This window comes from Aristolochia californica, unplaced genomic scaffold, assembly GCF_029961685.1.
Source record: "Aristolochia californica isolate CCGP_79_NKW_82.1479 unplaced genomic scaffold, dmAriCali1.0.hap1 SCAF_9, whole genome shotgun sequence".
In the NCBI taxonomy this organism is placed as follows: domain Eukaryota; kingdom Viridiplantae; phylum Streptophyta; class Magnoliopsida; order Piperales; family Aristolochiaceae; genus Aristolochia; species Aristolochia californica.
The window spans coordinates 711,617-726,499 of record NW_027182290.1 but is presented as its reverse complement, the minus strand read 5'-3'; the positions used below and the strand labels follow the sequence as shown (position 1 = coordinate 726,499).

Genomic DNA, 14,883 nt, shown 5'->3' with positions numbered 1-14,883 from the left:
TTTTAAAAAACACTGACATCATCAAAATATTTCTAAAATTACCCAACTCTAGTAATCCTTTGTTACAATATAGTTATTTGTTACGGGTTTAAAGCCATAAATCCCTTCCCTTAATAAACTTTCTCTCACAAAATGATAGAATTCGGGAGAATATATATATATATATATATATATATATATATATATATAAATTTGAGAGACATATGTGTATGGGTTTATCTTTGGTTCTAAAGCTCTTGTTATTCTCTTCTAAGGGTCGGCATCTAGTAGGGTTAAATGGGGATCCTGACCCTAAAGGTTAAGGGTGGGCACCCAGTAAAGTGGATTGGGCCATTGGTCAAAATGGGCATGGCCTGGGGATATGGGATGAAGTGGGGATAGGCCGAAGTTATGGGGATTAAGAGGGGACGAAGTTGACGAGGCAATTTGGACTTCTAACCACGTTAGGTTTTCTTATGGTTCAGATTGTAAGTTCTAGTTTTTTGGGTTTATCATTGGGTTTTCGAAAACCTGACCGAAATCCACGGGTCGACAGTGGTCAAGTTGCACAGGGAACTCGGCCCCACCCGACCTGAAAACCCATGGGACGGGGTTTTAATTTCCTTAGCTTTCTTTATTACGAAATAACTTCCTTGACTCTGCACGGAAATGATTTTAAGAGGGACACGGGACACGGGATGACACGGTTTTAGTGTGAAACCGCAACCGCCTCCAATGGTGAAGCTTCCTAGTTGGAATAGGAGTAGGAGTCGAGATGGAAAGACAATCAGAATATGGAAAGGCAAATTCTATAAGAGGTGATTTCTGGGAGACATTGTGGAACATAGTTTCATCATCGAGCAGGAGCGGAACCGTGATTCCGATGGCCGAAGAATACATCAAGTCCGGTAACAAGCGCTGCCTCTTCGACGAAGAAGAGAGAGTTCGCGTTCGCGTTCGTGTTCGCAAGAAGAAACCCAAAACTGCCAAAGTCTTGGATTTCGACGTCTCTTTCCAGGACGACAACTTCGAGATTCTTGAGAGTCTGCAGCGGTTCGAGAAGGAAAGAGCGTCGCGTGCGGGAAACGATCAGAGCTATCTCTGCCATGTGGAGAAACCGGAGGACCATCGAGTGGTGGGTAGTAGAGGCAAGATGCCCGTGAGGAAACAAAGAATGCGGCTTATCCCAGAGAATAAGGTCGATTGCAACGGAAAAGCCGGCGACGACAAGGATGATGGTGTAAATGTTTTGTTTGAAGACTTGGACTGGAAGAGAATTGGTTTGGAGGATATTGACAATGAAGAGGATCCGCTGATCTGGAGGTCGGCAGCCGAAGAGCTCCACTGGAGGTTGAAAACTGAAAATTGGATGAAGGATTTGATGCGTTTGATTGATGGCTGATGGAAGTGGACTGCCGTTGATTTAGCAATGTAAATAACAATACATGATAGTTCGATTTTATTAATACATTTACGACTCTGTTTTGCTTTTCCTTCGTGATTTCGTTGGCTGCCAGCGAGGTGTCTATGCCATTAAACAACACACCGTCGTAATTGTCGTGGATGGAACGAAGGTCCAAAATCATTATGTAAGGATTAGCCTCAAACTAATTAAGATAGTGTCCATAATCCTCCCACTCCTAACGAATGTGAACTTTGGTCGTATACCCAATAATCCTCTCCTCAAATAATTATCCATGTATGCTTTACATAGAGTACCACCTGTCTCGAAAACTTCTCTATCCATATCAACTCCTATTCACCATGTTGGTACAAAAACACGTCCATGAAGAATCCGGAACACACTAACTATCCAATAGAGTTCATCTATGGATTCCATCGCGATCTAATCGAGATCCACCACCTTCATTCGACATTCAGATGATTCTTCCACCATGGCCAACTCAGGGGCATATGTTCTAATACCATTTATAAAGACTATGAATACTACCTTTCTCCATATTGGTATGATATTGTCCATTTTGGGCCTAAGCCATCATGGATTTGCTTTTGAGTTTTACCCCAAAAGTCCTCAAACCAATTAAGATAATGTCCACACTTATATTCAAAGATCCTCCCCATTTCTAACCAATGTGGCACTTTGATCGTATACCCAATATATTCTGAAGAAGAACGGAACAAAACAGGATTATATTAAGTTAAAAGACAAATGGAACTCCTTATCAATTATAAAACCACAAAATCCAATGTAACATGTAGTTCCTTCAACATTACAGTCGAAACAAAATCTGACAAAAGTCTACTGAGACAAAGATGAGTAAGAGTAGAGTTATACTACATTTTGCTCCAAGATTGCCAATTCCAAAATCCTTTCGAGTTGCTTTTACTAAGCTCTGGTGAGGTATTTGCTATTTGGCATTGCACAGTTCTTCCCTGTCTTCAGACACTTAGCTTCGTTGTCTAAGGCAAGCAACACCATCATCTATAGAGAAATCTTGCCTGTTGGTCGAACAGGGTATTTGCACCGTTAATTATCTCAAACTCGTCAAATATAGCTGGATCAGGCACAGATGGCATTACTTCAAATACTGTTTCGATGTATTTGATAAAATGTAAGTTATTCAAGAATCCAAAATATGCTCCGAAATCACATTCAGAATTGTTTTCTTCTTTTAGACTATACAGAAGTTGACAACATAAATGTTTAAATACTGTACTTCAGGATATTGCTAGACAAAGACAGTCAGATGTGATCACAATGATCACAGATCCGAAGGCCTAGATATATCTAAAAAGCAGGTGTTTCCCTTGCCAATAGTTAATGCTCTATATCTGTGAGAACACATGAATAAACATGGTGAAAATGAGAGAAGTATCAGCCAATTTAAAACCCTAAACCATGAAGACCTCAGGGAAGTTGGGGTTGTGATGCTGTAATTTAAACTTCATATAATCTGAAGCAACCTATCTTCAATTGGTCTTGCCTTCTTTTATCAGAAAGTTTCTAGGGTCTCCTGATACTTGAGGGTGATATAGCCAATCTCGGAAGGATCAGAATCCATGTTTTCATTTAAAAGAAAAGACACATGAAGACAAAGATATAAAAAATGAAGGCATGTATTTTATGCTCTCAGATTCCTAACAGCTAAATGTCTCCCCCCAAGAATTTTGGTGATGATATTCTTATTGTTGCATGTATAAAAAAAAATGCCAGAACAACAGAGATTATACCTAAAAGCTCTCTGAGTATGAGAAATTGTCAATTTGCCACGACAGAAATCTCCTCAGTTGCCTCCGTTGATGTCACTTCACGCTGTTCTTGCTCTTTCAGACAATCTTCCAATGCACTAACTCGTAGTTTACTGAATCCCACAATAAGTGGTCTGCCCATGAAACTCTGCAATATAAAGGAGAAATTAGCTGAAAAAAAAGACTCCTGCAACAACTAACCCCGTAAAATTTCAAGACAAAAATTCATATTTGGAGACAAAGGCTTTGATACGCTGTGAGAGCACAGAATTACCTTTCCATTAAAAGCACTTATTGCCGCTTCTGCAGCTTCTTTTGAAGAAAAGGACACAAACCCATATCCAGCCGGTCGTCTTGGTTTTGTTTGGTAGACAATTTCAGCAGACAAGAGAGTATCAATTGGGCCACCAAAGAGTTCTTTGAGATCACTTGACCTAACCCTCCAAGCCAAGTTGCCAACAAACACATTATATTTTATTATAGGAGCCTTTGACGGAGGAGTTGATTTCTTCTTTAATGATCGAGAATATTCAACCTTTATAACACGCCCATCTAATTCCTATGCAAAAAAACTAACTGGTCAGAAATTATTGAAAAAAAGATGCAACAGATCCTGAAAGGTATCCCCATATTAGATGTTGTAATAACTAAGTTTCTTTTAGATCTCAATACTACCACCAAAGTGTAATTAGTATGCACGACTTTTTTCATGATATCATTAAAGGTAAGGAAAAAATCTTAAAAGTCATCAAAATGCAGATTACTGAAAGTGCTATCAGTTCCCATGGAAAGAAACAATTAGGATAAACTAAAATAAAATAAACTGAAACTTGAACCAGGTGACCCTACATCTTACGGAAACTGAAAACGCCACATATGACACTTAAAAATACATGAAGAATTTTCTCCATGGCAAGAAAATTTTCAAGTCATCCTGACGTTCCTTCATGCCATAAAAAGTTATAAAAGGAAAGATAGGTGAAGAACTGCTCAACAAATCCAACAAGATAGAGAATACCCACTTGATTTTCGATTCGAATAACTGGTACAGAAATACTATAAAAATATTTCTGATTTTGGTCAGTAAAAAGAAACAGATAACTAAATTAAGCGTTACAACTTTTGGGGGTTTCTCAGCGCAGATTTTAAACATTCTAGGTCTTTTCTTTTTCTTTTTCTTTTTGTGTTCTTTCGGTTTCTGCAATTAGAAAATCTTATTCCATTCAGGTCGTGAAAGCGGAAGTTAGGTCGATTCCTTACATAGGACTCGAGCTTGGTAAGCGCCTGCAGAGCCTCTTCCTCGGAACCCATTGTAACAAATGCCAACCCACGATTCCGAATCTTGTTATACATAGAAAGCTGCAAACATGAAAAGAACATAACACAAATTTCAATTAATAAAGCTCGTGGCAAATCCGAAAGGCACCCCAGGGAAGCAAAAGCACGTAAAACAAACCTCAACATCGACTACTGTCCCGTATTGTTCGAAGAGACTTTGAATATCGTCGGAAGTGCAAGTCCAAGGAATGTTTTGCGCGATCAATCTAGTTCTATCTGGAGTAGAATCAGCTGCATCTACGAGGGCTTCGACGGTGGGGGAAGAAGTAGGCACCGAGGAAGAGACAACAAATATAGAGCTCCTGCATAGCGTCCGGGAAATTGAAGGACAAGAAAGGAGGTGAACTTCTGGGCGTTTTCTGAAGAGGAGATGTCGAGAAGGAGACTCTCGAATCCCCCTCGCAAGCGCGGGGTGAAGATTGAGGAGAAGCGCCATACTCCAAATGAGAATTGCTGCTGGCTGTTTTATACACACGCTGAAATGGATAATCCTGAGCTAGAAAATAAAAAAATCGACTGGATTATAATTCTTCTTTTAGAAATAAACTCCTCGGCTTCCACTTAGAATAACCCAAAACCTGTTATGTTGTACGTAAGTGGTGAATTACCGTATCTTACTAATTCTGCCTTCACACTCTTACATTTAAAATTAAATATTTATTTAAGTATATATTATATATATATATATAATTAAATTATTTATTAATTTAAACAAGTTAAAATTTATCTTAGTTTATTAACAGAATAGTTAAATAAAATTATCTTATAAAAATTAAATCAATCATAGTACAATTATATATTAAAATACTCTCTTTTTTATTTATATAAATTCATAATTTAATATTATATTTAATGACTATTTTAAGAATGACAATTTAGATATTGTAAAAGTAATAATTTGATTAACATTTGGATATTATAAAATTAAGGATTTTTAATTATTTATATATATTTAATTAAATAATATTAAATTATTTATTAATTTAAAACAAGTTAAAATATTTTAGTTTAGTTAAATAAAACTATCTAATAAAATTAAATCTATAAAAGTAATTTTGTATAATAAAATACCTTCTTTTTTATTTACAAAATTTTATGATTTTTAATATTACATTTAATTAATATTTTAAGAGTGGGAATTTAGATATTAAAAAATAATATTTTGATTAAGCATTTGAATATTATAAAAGTAAATTTTGTTTAAGTATTTTTAATATAATTAACTAATTTAATTACAATTTAGTTTATTTATTAATTCCTAAAATCTATATTAACTTATTAATAATAAATAAATAAAAACTATCTTATAAAAGTTAAATTTATTATTATTTCATTAATAAATTTCTTAAGTACTTTCACCTATATTTTTCGCGATACATTAACACAAAAAAATTACTTTCCACTACATTTTCTAGTTGTACACACTAATACAAAAAAATAATTCATTTTCATTTTCGCTTTCTCTTTCAAAGTACACTACTCTTAAAGGAGGATTTTTTTTTTATAGATTTATAAAACTTTTAAGTATTTTTATTTAACCTAATTACCCAAAAATAGGTAAATAAAAGCTAAAGAAACAAGTTATTCTAGCACTGAATATTGATATATTGTATAGAAATATTCTAGCATCAGAGGCCAACTATACAATTCACTAAGAAACAATAACCAACACATCATGTAAAACGTCGATTATTGCCTCAAAAATAGTAGCAAATTGCTATCCATAAATACATGCAACTACCTACTACAATTACAATTTTTAAGGTCGGCAGCTTTTCATCCCAAAACGAAGAAATGCAAGGTAAATCGTTCAACATGAATCCCTGGCGTTTACTGATCATCTCCTCTTTGAGGTGGTCTCATTAGATACTCAATATCATAACCCTTCTCCTGGAACTCCAATAGGACTTCATTCCTCATGCGTATCCACAATTTGTGAGCTTCTTGGTCGAATTTTTGTGTTTGCAACTTCTTTTGGAGGTTCTCAGAATCCTTGTCTAAATCAACGAATCCTTTGAGCCCAATCGTTGTTCCAAGAGTGCCTCCACTTGCGATAAACTTCTCTACTGCTTCCTCATCACCAGGATAGGGAAATCTCCGACGCTCATATAAGTGTGCCATTTCTCTCTCTTCCTGGCATTAGATGGACGTATAACCTCAATTTCACAGTAAAAGAACTAACAACGTCTCACACATGCCATGAGTAACACAAAATCTATCAATCAGTAGGAAAATGATTTGTATGACCATTAAATTTTTTCACCTTTAATATACACTTAAACCAGATTCGATGATGCTGAAGAAATAATCCATTCAAGCAAACAAATGCTGTTGGGTCCAATTTTTTCAAATCATACTTGTTATATGAGTGATTCAGTGGCACTGGACTACCCAACACCATGGAAGAATTTTGGTGTGGATGTTGCTTAAATGATGTCTACAATGAACAGGAGATACTGAATAAAATTTTATTTCCATTGCCAGTTCTACCAAGAGTTGCCACTAACAGAAAAATAAAATTTATGTCATGGGAAAATATCTTAAGTTTGGGTATCCATGAATCAGATCTAAGACACATGAACCACTTCCACAATATTTATTTCTGCCAAATGACAAATGAAGATTTGGATCACCACCAGATGCTACAACGTGAGCTGACGTAAATGGTGGAAATGATTGCTATGTTCAATTGTTACTTCTCCAATAACAAAGAATATGAAGGGAAATAGAATTGTTCAAGAAAATGGATTGAATCCTCAACAAAAAGAACAGAATCTTCAAATGAAAGCTTTCATCAGTTCTACCTTTGGACGAGGCTTAAGAGTCCACCAACCAAGTGGAGATGTTTCATTCCACAACCAGGCAAGACCAAACACTGTATATGTGCAGAGCAAAGCTTTTCCTATTTGCTACCAGAAAGGGTAATCTTCCTTGCCCAATCCTATTTTCCTGATTTTAACATTTTAACAAAAAAAATTAAAAACTAATCAATCTCTACTATTTTCATATTTTAAAAATGCTAAATATTAGCATTAGATATATCAAAGACTTGTAGAAGATAAGAGATTTGAGTCTTCTCTCCATAACCAGTAGTTTGAGTTATAGGTCATCAGCTTCTTAATAAAACATTGAAAAAGAAAAGAGAAATATATATGTTGATAAAGAAAAGAAGGAAAGGAACATAAGTTTCAGATATTTGCTCCCACATGAATGTACAAGAGAGCAGCCTCTAAGGTTGCATCTTTGATGCCGTAGCTAGAGATGGCATAGCAACATCTTCGTTCTTGAGAACTCTTTGCCTTTTCCATCCGATGCTTGAGGACTAAGACCCTTTTTTTACGTATTTGTTAATCTCTTTGATGTTACAAAAATCAAAATCTGAACATGGTACAACCTTGAGCAGTGTCCAAGTCCAGGTCAAACTGCATCAACCAGATTGAACTGTTCCACAAACTAAATTCAGATATGATAACTTAGACAAAACCCTCACTTCAATGACAACTATTTATATTTCTAATATTTCATATCTAATATTTATATTACTAATATTCAATAAATTCTTTCATCTCATTTCCTCAAAAAAAAAAAAAAAAATCTAATATTTCCACAGTTGATAGACCCAGCTAGAAAATTGACAGGGTCAGCAGCTGAATAGATTCACCTGGCTGGGGATTTTTAGGTGAACCCAAGCAGACTAAGAACCTGTATCTCGCTCAAGTTGCTCCAACTAATCCATTTCGTCAAGGCTTTACATCTTTGACAGAAATAATAATCTTTTTTCTTTCATTTTTGGATAACAACAAGAAATTTTATTAAGAAAATGAGCTTGAATACATTACTGACAGAACAGGAAAAACAAACACCTGACAAAAATACAAAATTAACAAATTTTAAAAGTTGTGGGACTTACTTCAAGAACTTTTGAGCTTTTGATAATTTTGCCATTTGAAAACCTGTAAAAGGTAAATTTCAACAGAAAAGGTGAAATGGTCATGTCTACTTCAACAAGATAGATTTCCAATCCTAAAGCAATGAAAACATAATGATACACCAATGCAAGTACAATAACTCGAAACTAGAGGACGAGTTTCAGACATGACTATGAGTAAGAAATGTCTGTGTTTTAGGTTACAGGAAGTTCAAATGCATAGTGCATAAAAGTGGTTCTTCTCGATATTATGCCTTGATCTACCCTGAAGCAGCCCTAGAAATACAGGGCATTAAGATAGGCAGATCAAAAAAAAATTATGCACCATAGGTGGAATAGATTTTGAACAAGAAGCTCAAATTTGTAGCTAAACATGAAAGAAGCCACTTTGGGGCTCCAAGAATAAAGTTTATGATGTTGACAAATTGATAAAACCTCTTAAACAAGGCAAATTAATTGATAAAATCTCTCGAACAAGGTGAAAATAATAGCTTACAAACATGAGAGCCAGCAAGCTGGTGACATATATCAATGGTTTAACGTTGAATTGGAAACACAATTGTATGACATTTAGAAGAAAAATGTTGCAACCTAAATATATAACATTTAGAAACTCAACTCAGACTGCCCAAATGTTTCTTGCAATGTTTTTCCAAATGTAGAAAAAATGCCAGGGTCGAACATTCCAATGTTTTGTGGGCCATTTTTTTTTTTTTTTTTGAAAAAGCATTTGGTGACAGGAAAACATTTGGGCTGATCTCTACATTGCCTGAGATAAACATCGGACACCTAAACGTAGAACATCATGATCCAATTCAGATTAAGAAGAAAAAACATAAAGACCAAGAGAGAGTACAAGCTATACATATAATCCTACTATCAATCCATAACCACAAAATTATTGGTGTAATTGTAAAGATGTTAGTCCAAAATACAGTTCCTGAGAATTCTATCACTAGTTTTGGAACTCAGAATTTTTGTTTAAGAAACCTAAGAACCTACTCCAAGTGAGTTTGTACATCTCTTAAACCACTCCCATACCACATACTAGGATTTAAATCTTGGCTTCAACCAAACAAGGAACAATATATAACTTGATTCATAGCCATGATTCCATGTACAATGGCAGAAATAAGGAAACATTAAAACAATGGCAAGCAAAGTTCGAAATTTCTAGATGTACTGACAGATTCTCGATTTTTTTTAAGAGGTGATGATTTTATTGCAAACAAAGATGCCAAAGATTACACTAAGGGAGACCTCCCCTTATAATAAGAGATTGCAGGGAAGTTCCAAGCTTAGCACAAGAGTCAGCAATAGAATTAGCTCATAAGATGAATCGAAGTGTTTCATATGAAGTTGTTGGAACCCCAAGACTTGCATTCTATCCTAAAGAATATTTCCATTTTCTTATAAGGAAGCTATTTGTGGTTCTAGCCAAAGTTTGAAGTTCCTTGAAGTTGAAATACACCCAAACAAAGCCCAGTGTAATAGAGGTTTTACTAGTAGTTGAAGTAACATCAACAAGAATTAAGTTAATGATGGACAAAAAATTGAGGAAAGGTTCACATAGATCAATTTTTTTTCTAAAGGTGTATAATCATTCTAAATGGATAATCCATTCAACACCTCATTAAAATCTTCAATAACACATTACAGAAATTGCAATGTTCTCGTTAAAGTTGATAGACTGAAATAATCCCATACAGAACATGCTACCAGGAAGAAAAAAAACTTAACATTCTATATAGATCGAAGTGCTAATAACAAAGCATAACAACGCAGTAATGACCAGAAGGGCTCTTCTGTAAAGAAAAAAGAAAAAGGCAAAAACTAGTTGTTTTATGATACCATCTTACCCACTCCAAATAGCTAAATAAAGGACAGAATTCAAAAGGAAGTAACTCCAGTTCAGTGATGTTCAAAGAAATTAAGTGCACATTTATTGAAATAAGCAAAAAATGAATTAAGACAGAGAAGTCAATAATGGAACAAGAAGAAAACCAAAATGGGTCAACCAGATATTAATATATGGAAAGCCAAAAAGCAACTGACAAAGTTGTGACAGAAACTGAGAATAGTTATCATACCCCTTTCAGGTCAACCTTGTTCCTCTCATGACAGCAACTGAGAATGAACCAAGACATATAAAAGTGGGAGAGTACTACAACAACATGAAAAGCAGGAAACAATACAAGATACTCCAGTCATGCTTTATATTTGCAAAAGCATCAAGACAACGGTAAATTAGTGACTTGGTTTACTAATATACTTGTGAATGAACGCCTAAAGTTTGTTTGTATGACATTTTTCGCTTAAGCCATTTTTTTTTCTAGGCCTAATTTAAACATTGTGTAGAGGTAAAAAGGGTCTGTAGTTGGAGTGATTTCTGAAAGAAATTACTAAGAAATGATTGTGAAAAATAGGAGTAATGTCAAATAGCAAATGATAATAAAGGACTCGATGACAAATGCATATCAGAGGCAGTGTCTCAACAACTTTCATTAGCTTCGCTTAGAGAATTCCCACATGCAAAAATATTCTTCAGGTGGAAACAAAGAGGTCAATCTGACAGAAAATGCATGATTGCTGGGATTTCCGTTTCAAAGATTAAGTGGAGAGAAGGATTAGTATACCATTAGGGCATTCCTTTACTAAGCCTTGGATCCTAGATATCCCACACTCATTTTAGTGAATCGTAGTGAGAATTGATACCTCCTACTCAGCGTTTTTCATGCGTAAACCGAGACATCAAATTCGAAATGACAAAAAAAACAGCGAAGTAAAACAAAATACAGCAAGAAATTCAACAGATTAAGGCAAACTAAAAGATTCAAAAGATAAAACGTAAAATAAAAGAGCATTCTCCGTGACTATCGTGTGCGGGATACCTCAATTTTAAGAAAGAAACCACTTTCACCAAATAATAGAAGAATACACATTACTCTCAAGGTTCAAATGCTGATTTAAACTTGTTTATTTGGCTTCAGCAAGATTGAATAAACCAACAGAAGAGAAAACACTACTAGTCCTCTCCAGAAAGAGAGGAATGGATCACAATTACGAGGTAATAGAGTAATACCTGGAAAGGAAAAGGAGTTAAAATGACGATGGAAGTTGCCATCTCGGAACTTGAGGGATGGCGTTCGCTAGAAGAATCGAGTATACCCGATTGCTGTTGCTGCTGAATAACGTGGAAAAAGAGCATGAAGCAGCAAGCGAGAGAGAGAGAGCCGTCCGCCGAAGAAAGGATGCACAACAGCCCGGAGGAAGACGGAGAACAAGACGGCAGGGGAATTTGTCCGAATAAAGACTTTCAAAATAACCCAAAACCTAAACTCTCTCTTCTAATTCTCACTCTGCCCTCTCTGTCTATCATTTGGATATAATAAAATTAATCATTTGTTTAAGTATTTTATTTTATATATTTATTTAAATTAAAAATATTAATTATTTATTAATTTAAACAAGTTGAAATTTATCTGAGTTTATTAAAAAATAGTTTAAAATTTTATCTTATAAAAACTAAATCTATTAGAGTAATTTTATATAATAAAATATCCTCTTTTTTATTCATATAAAATCCTAATTTTAATATTATATTTGATTTTCTAATTTAAGAGTGATAATTTAGATATTAAAAAAGTAACAATTTGATTAAGAATTTGGATTTTATAGAAGTAAGTATTTGTTTGATCATTTTATTAAATATATTTAATTAATTAAATAAATAATTTCAAATTAATTATTAATTTAATACAAGTTAAATTATTTTTAAAATTTTATTTTATTTTATTTAAATAAAATGATCTAAAATAAAATTTAAATCTATTAAAGTAATTTTATATAATAAAATAAAATTTTATATAAATTTCTTATTTTAATATTATATTTAACTGCCATTTTAAGAGTGAAAATTTAGATATTGTAAAGTAACAATTTGACTAACATTTGGATATTATAAAAGTAAGGATTTATTTAATCATTTTATATTTATATATTTAATTAAATAAATAATCATAATTTATTTTAAATTATTTATTAATTTTAAACAAGTTAAAATATATTTTAGTTTAGTTAAATAAAACTATTTTATAAAATTAAGTTTATAAAAGTAATTAATATAATAAAATACCATATTTTTTCTTTACATAAATTTATAATTTTTAATATTATATTTAATTAATATTTTAAGAGTGAAAATTTAGATATTAAAAACAAAATTTTGATTAACCATTTGGATATTATAAAATTAAAATTTGTTTAATTATTTTATTTTTATATATTAAATAAATAAATAAAAGTTAATTTATTTATTTTATTATTTATTAATTCAATCAAGTTAAAATTTATCTTTAACTTATTAATAGAAAATTTAAATAAAAATATCTTATAAAATTTAAATCTATTAAAGTATTTTATTAATAAATTTATATATTTTCCATAATACTTTTCACTGAAAAATTATTTTCCACTATAATTTTCATTATGATAAAATAACACAACAACTTTCGCTTTCACTTTCACTTTATCCTCTTATCTCTGCAACTGTGCTCCTTCCCTCCCACGAGCAAGAGAAAGCTCATTCCTTCCGACAAGCGATAGAAACGTTATATGAGCAAGAGAAAACCCATCCCTCTGACAAACGAGAGAATGTTATTTCCTTCCCTTCGTTGTGTCAATACACTGGGTGATTTGCAGGTATCTACTATAGAATATAGGAAAGATGAATAATATTATCGTGATTATTATTGATCATATGTAAACTATTTATAGAATTACACAAAGAGATTGCAGGTGATTAAGACTCTATAATCTGAGTCTATCTTTAATACAAATACTAGTTATCTTTATATCTATCACTATGTTTATCTCTATCTCTATCATGCCCCTACAAGATGGAACTCAGATGGGAGAGTCCAATCTTGATCTTCAAAAAGAATATTCTTGGAAGTGGTTCAGAGAGAGCAGCGGTACTCGAGGCGGCTAGTGCAGACGGAATTTGATCGTCTGGTGGCAGAGCAGCGGCACTGGAGGTGGGTGGTGTGGACATAATTTTATCATCAGGTGGCAGAAGAGTGGCACTGGAGGTGGCTGGTGCAGACGGAATGTCAACGTCAGGTGGCAGAAGAGTGGCACTGGAGGTGGCTGGTGCGGACGGAATGTCAACGTCAGGTGGCAGAGCAGCGACACTAGAGGCGGCTAGTGCGGACGGAATTGCATCGTCCAATAGAAAGACAGCGGCTGGGGCGGACGGAATTGTGTCGTCCGATAGAAAGACATTGGTTGGGGCAGACGGAATCGCATAGTCCGGATAGGAAGAAGTGGTTTTTTTTTTTAATAATAAACAATGTCGCGCGTGCGAACTCACACGCGTGAAAGCCCTCGTGCGAGTTCACACGCGTCCAAGGGGGAAATAATTTTCCCCTTGAACTTAGGTCGTCTCGGTGCTGCCGAGACGGCAGCGGGGGTGGTGGCGCCGGCAGACGGGAGCGGTCGGCGCTGTGGCCGGAGGGGGAACGGCGGCGACGGCGAGCGGCAGGCGGCAGCGTGCGGCGACGGTTGGTTGCAGAGACTTCTTAGAACCTTCAACGGTCTGCGGCAACGCTTTGAGAAGAGCAGAGGTCTGGGGCAACGAGCGGCGACTGCGTGCGGCAGCGGCTTGCGGCGACGACGGGAGAGAAAAAAGATGGTAGAGAAGAATACCAGTGACTCTCTCCGGCGGCCTGCGGCGACGTGAAAAAAGAATCGAGAAGAAAATATCACTGGGTCGCTGTAGCGGCGGCGAGTGGCAGCGGCTTACGGCGGAGGAGTGACGGCAGAAGTTTTTTTTTTTTTTTTTTCAAAAATTCCTCCGGCTAGATTGCGCGGAGAACGGGTAGAGAAATACCTGGTATGGGCGGTTTCAAATCTCCCTCCCGAATCAAACCAAACTGAGTAGATTACCGCGTGACAACGACTATGAAAGCCGGTGAGGTGACGATTAGTCTACTGTCGCCACTACTTTCTCGAAATTTTTTGTCGATTCCTTCCATACATCAATCGAGATACAGACAACGGACAAAGAAATAAATGTCTTCTTCTACCTATCAACTTTGAATCATGTAGATTAAGATTACCCTTTCTCTTTTATAAAACGATGTTGTGCAAATCCTTGCTTCCGTCCACATCGATCATGGCGGCAGCTGCTTAGAGGGTAAGCTTCATCGAAAGACGTTTGAGGGAAACAGGGGAGTAGGGGAAGAAGATATCTTTGCGTCGAGTGGTTGTGGGGACCTGTTGTATTGTTTCTGGGGTTGTGGTGATTTGGATGATTTGGAGCAGGAATCGCTCCTGCACGATGAACGGCAAGCAGGAGGCGTGGTGGTTGAAGAAAGCGAGATCAGTAAATTCTTGGAAGTTTTGGTCGAACCCAAATGGAAGACCTT

General features: G+C 35.1%; 1 protein-coding gene and 1 long non-coding RNA gene across 3 annotated transcripts; both read right to left on the bottom strand.

Moving 5' to 3' along the window:
* Nucleotides 1-2,137: 2,137 nt before the first annotated feature.
* On the bottom strand, nucleotides 2,138-4,963 carry LOC137940110 (RNA-binding protein CP33, chloroplastic). The gene is made up of 5 exons (XM_068785036.1): nucleotides 4,646-4,963; nucleotides 4,450-4,548; nucleotides 3,464-3,748; nucleotides 3,172-3,337; nucleotides 2,138-2,495 (listed from the first exon to the last, which is right to left on the bottom strand). The coding sequence occupies exons 1-4, from the start codon at nucleotides 4,961-4,963 to the stop codon at nucleotides 3,200-3,202; spliced, it is 840 nt and encodes a 279-aa protein (XP_068641137.1). The 3' UTR covers nucleotides 2,138-2,495; nucleotides 3,172-3,199.
* Nucleotides 4,964-6,127: 1,164 nt separating this feature from the next.
* On the bottom strand, nucleotides 6,128-11,748 carry LOC137941995 (uncharacterized). Of its 2 annotated transcripts, XR_011110458.1 has the most exons (5): nucleotides 11,538-11,748; nucleotides 10,546-10,582; nucleotides 8,438-8,480; nucleotides 7,332-7,476; nucleotides 6,128-6,660 (listed from the first exon to the last, which is right to left on the bottom strand). It is a non-coding gene; the product is annotated as an uncharacterized lncRNA (long non-coding RNA). The 2 variants fall into 2 exon arrangements; XR_011110457.1 differs by lacking the exon at nucleotides 10,546-10,582.
* Nucleotides 11,749-14,883: the final 3,135 nt, after the last annotated feature.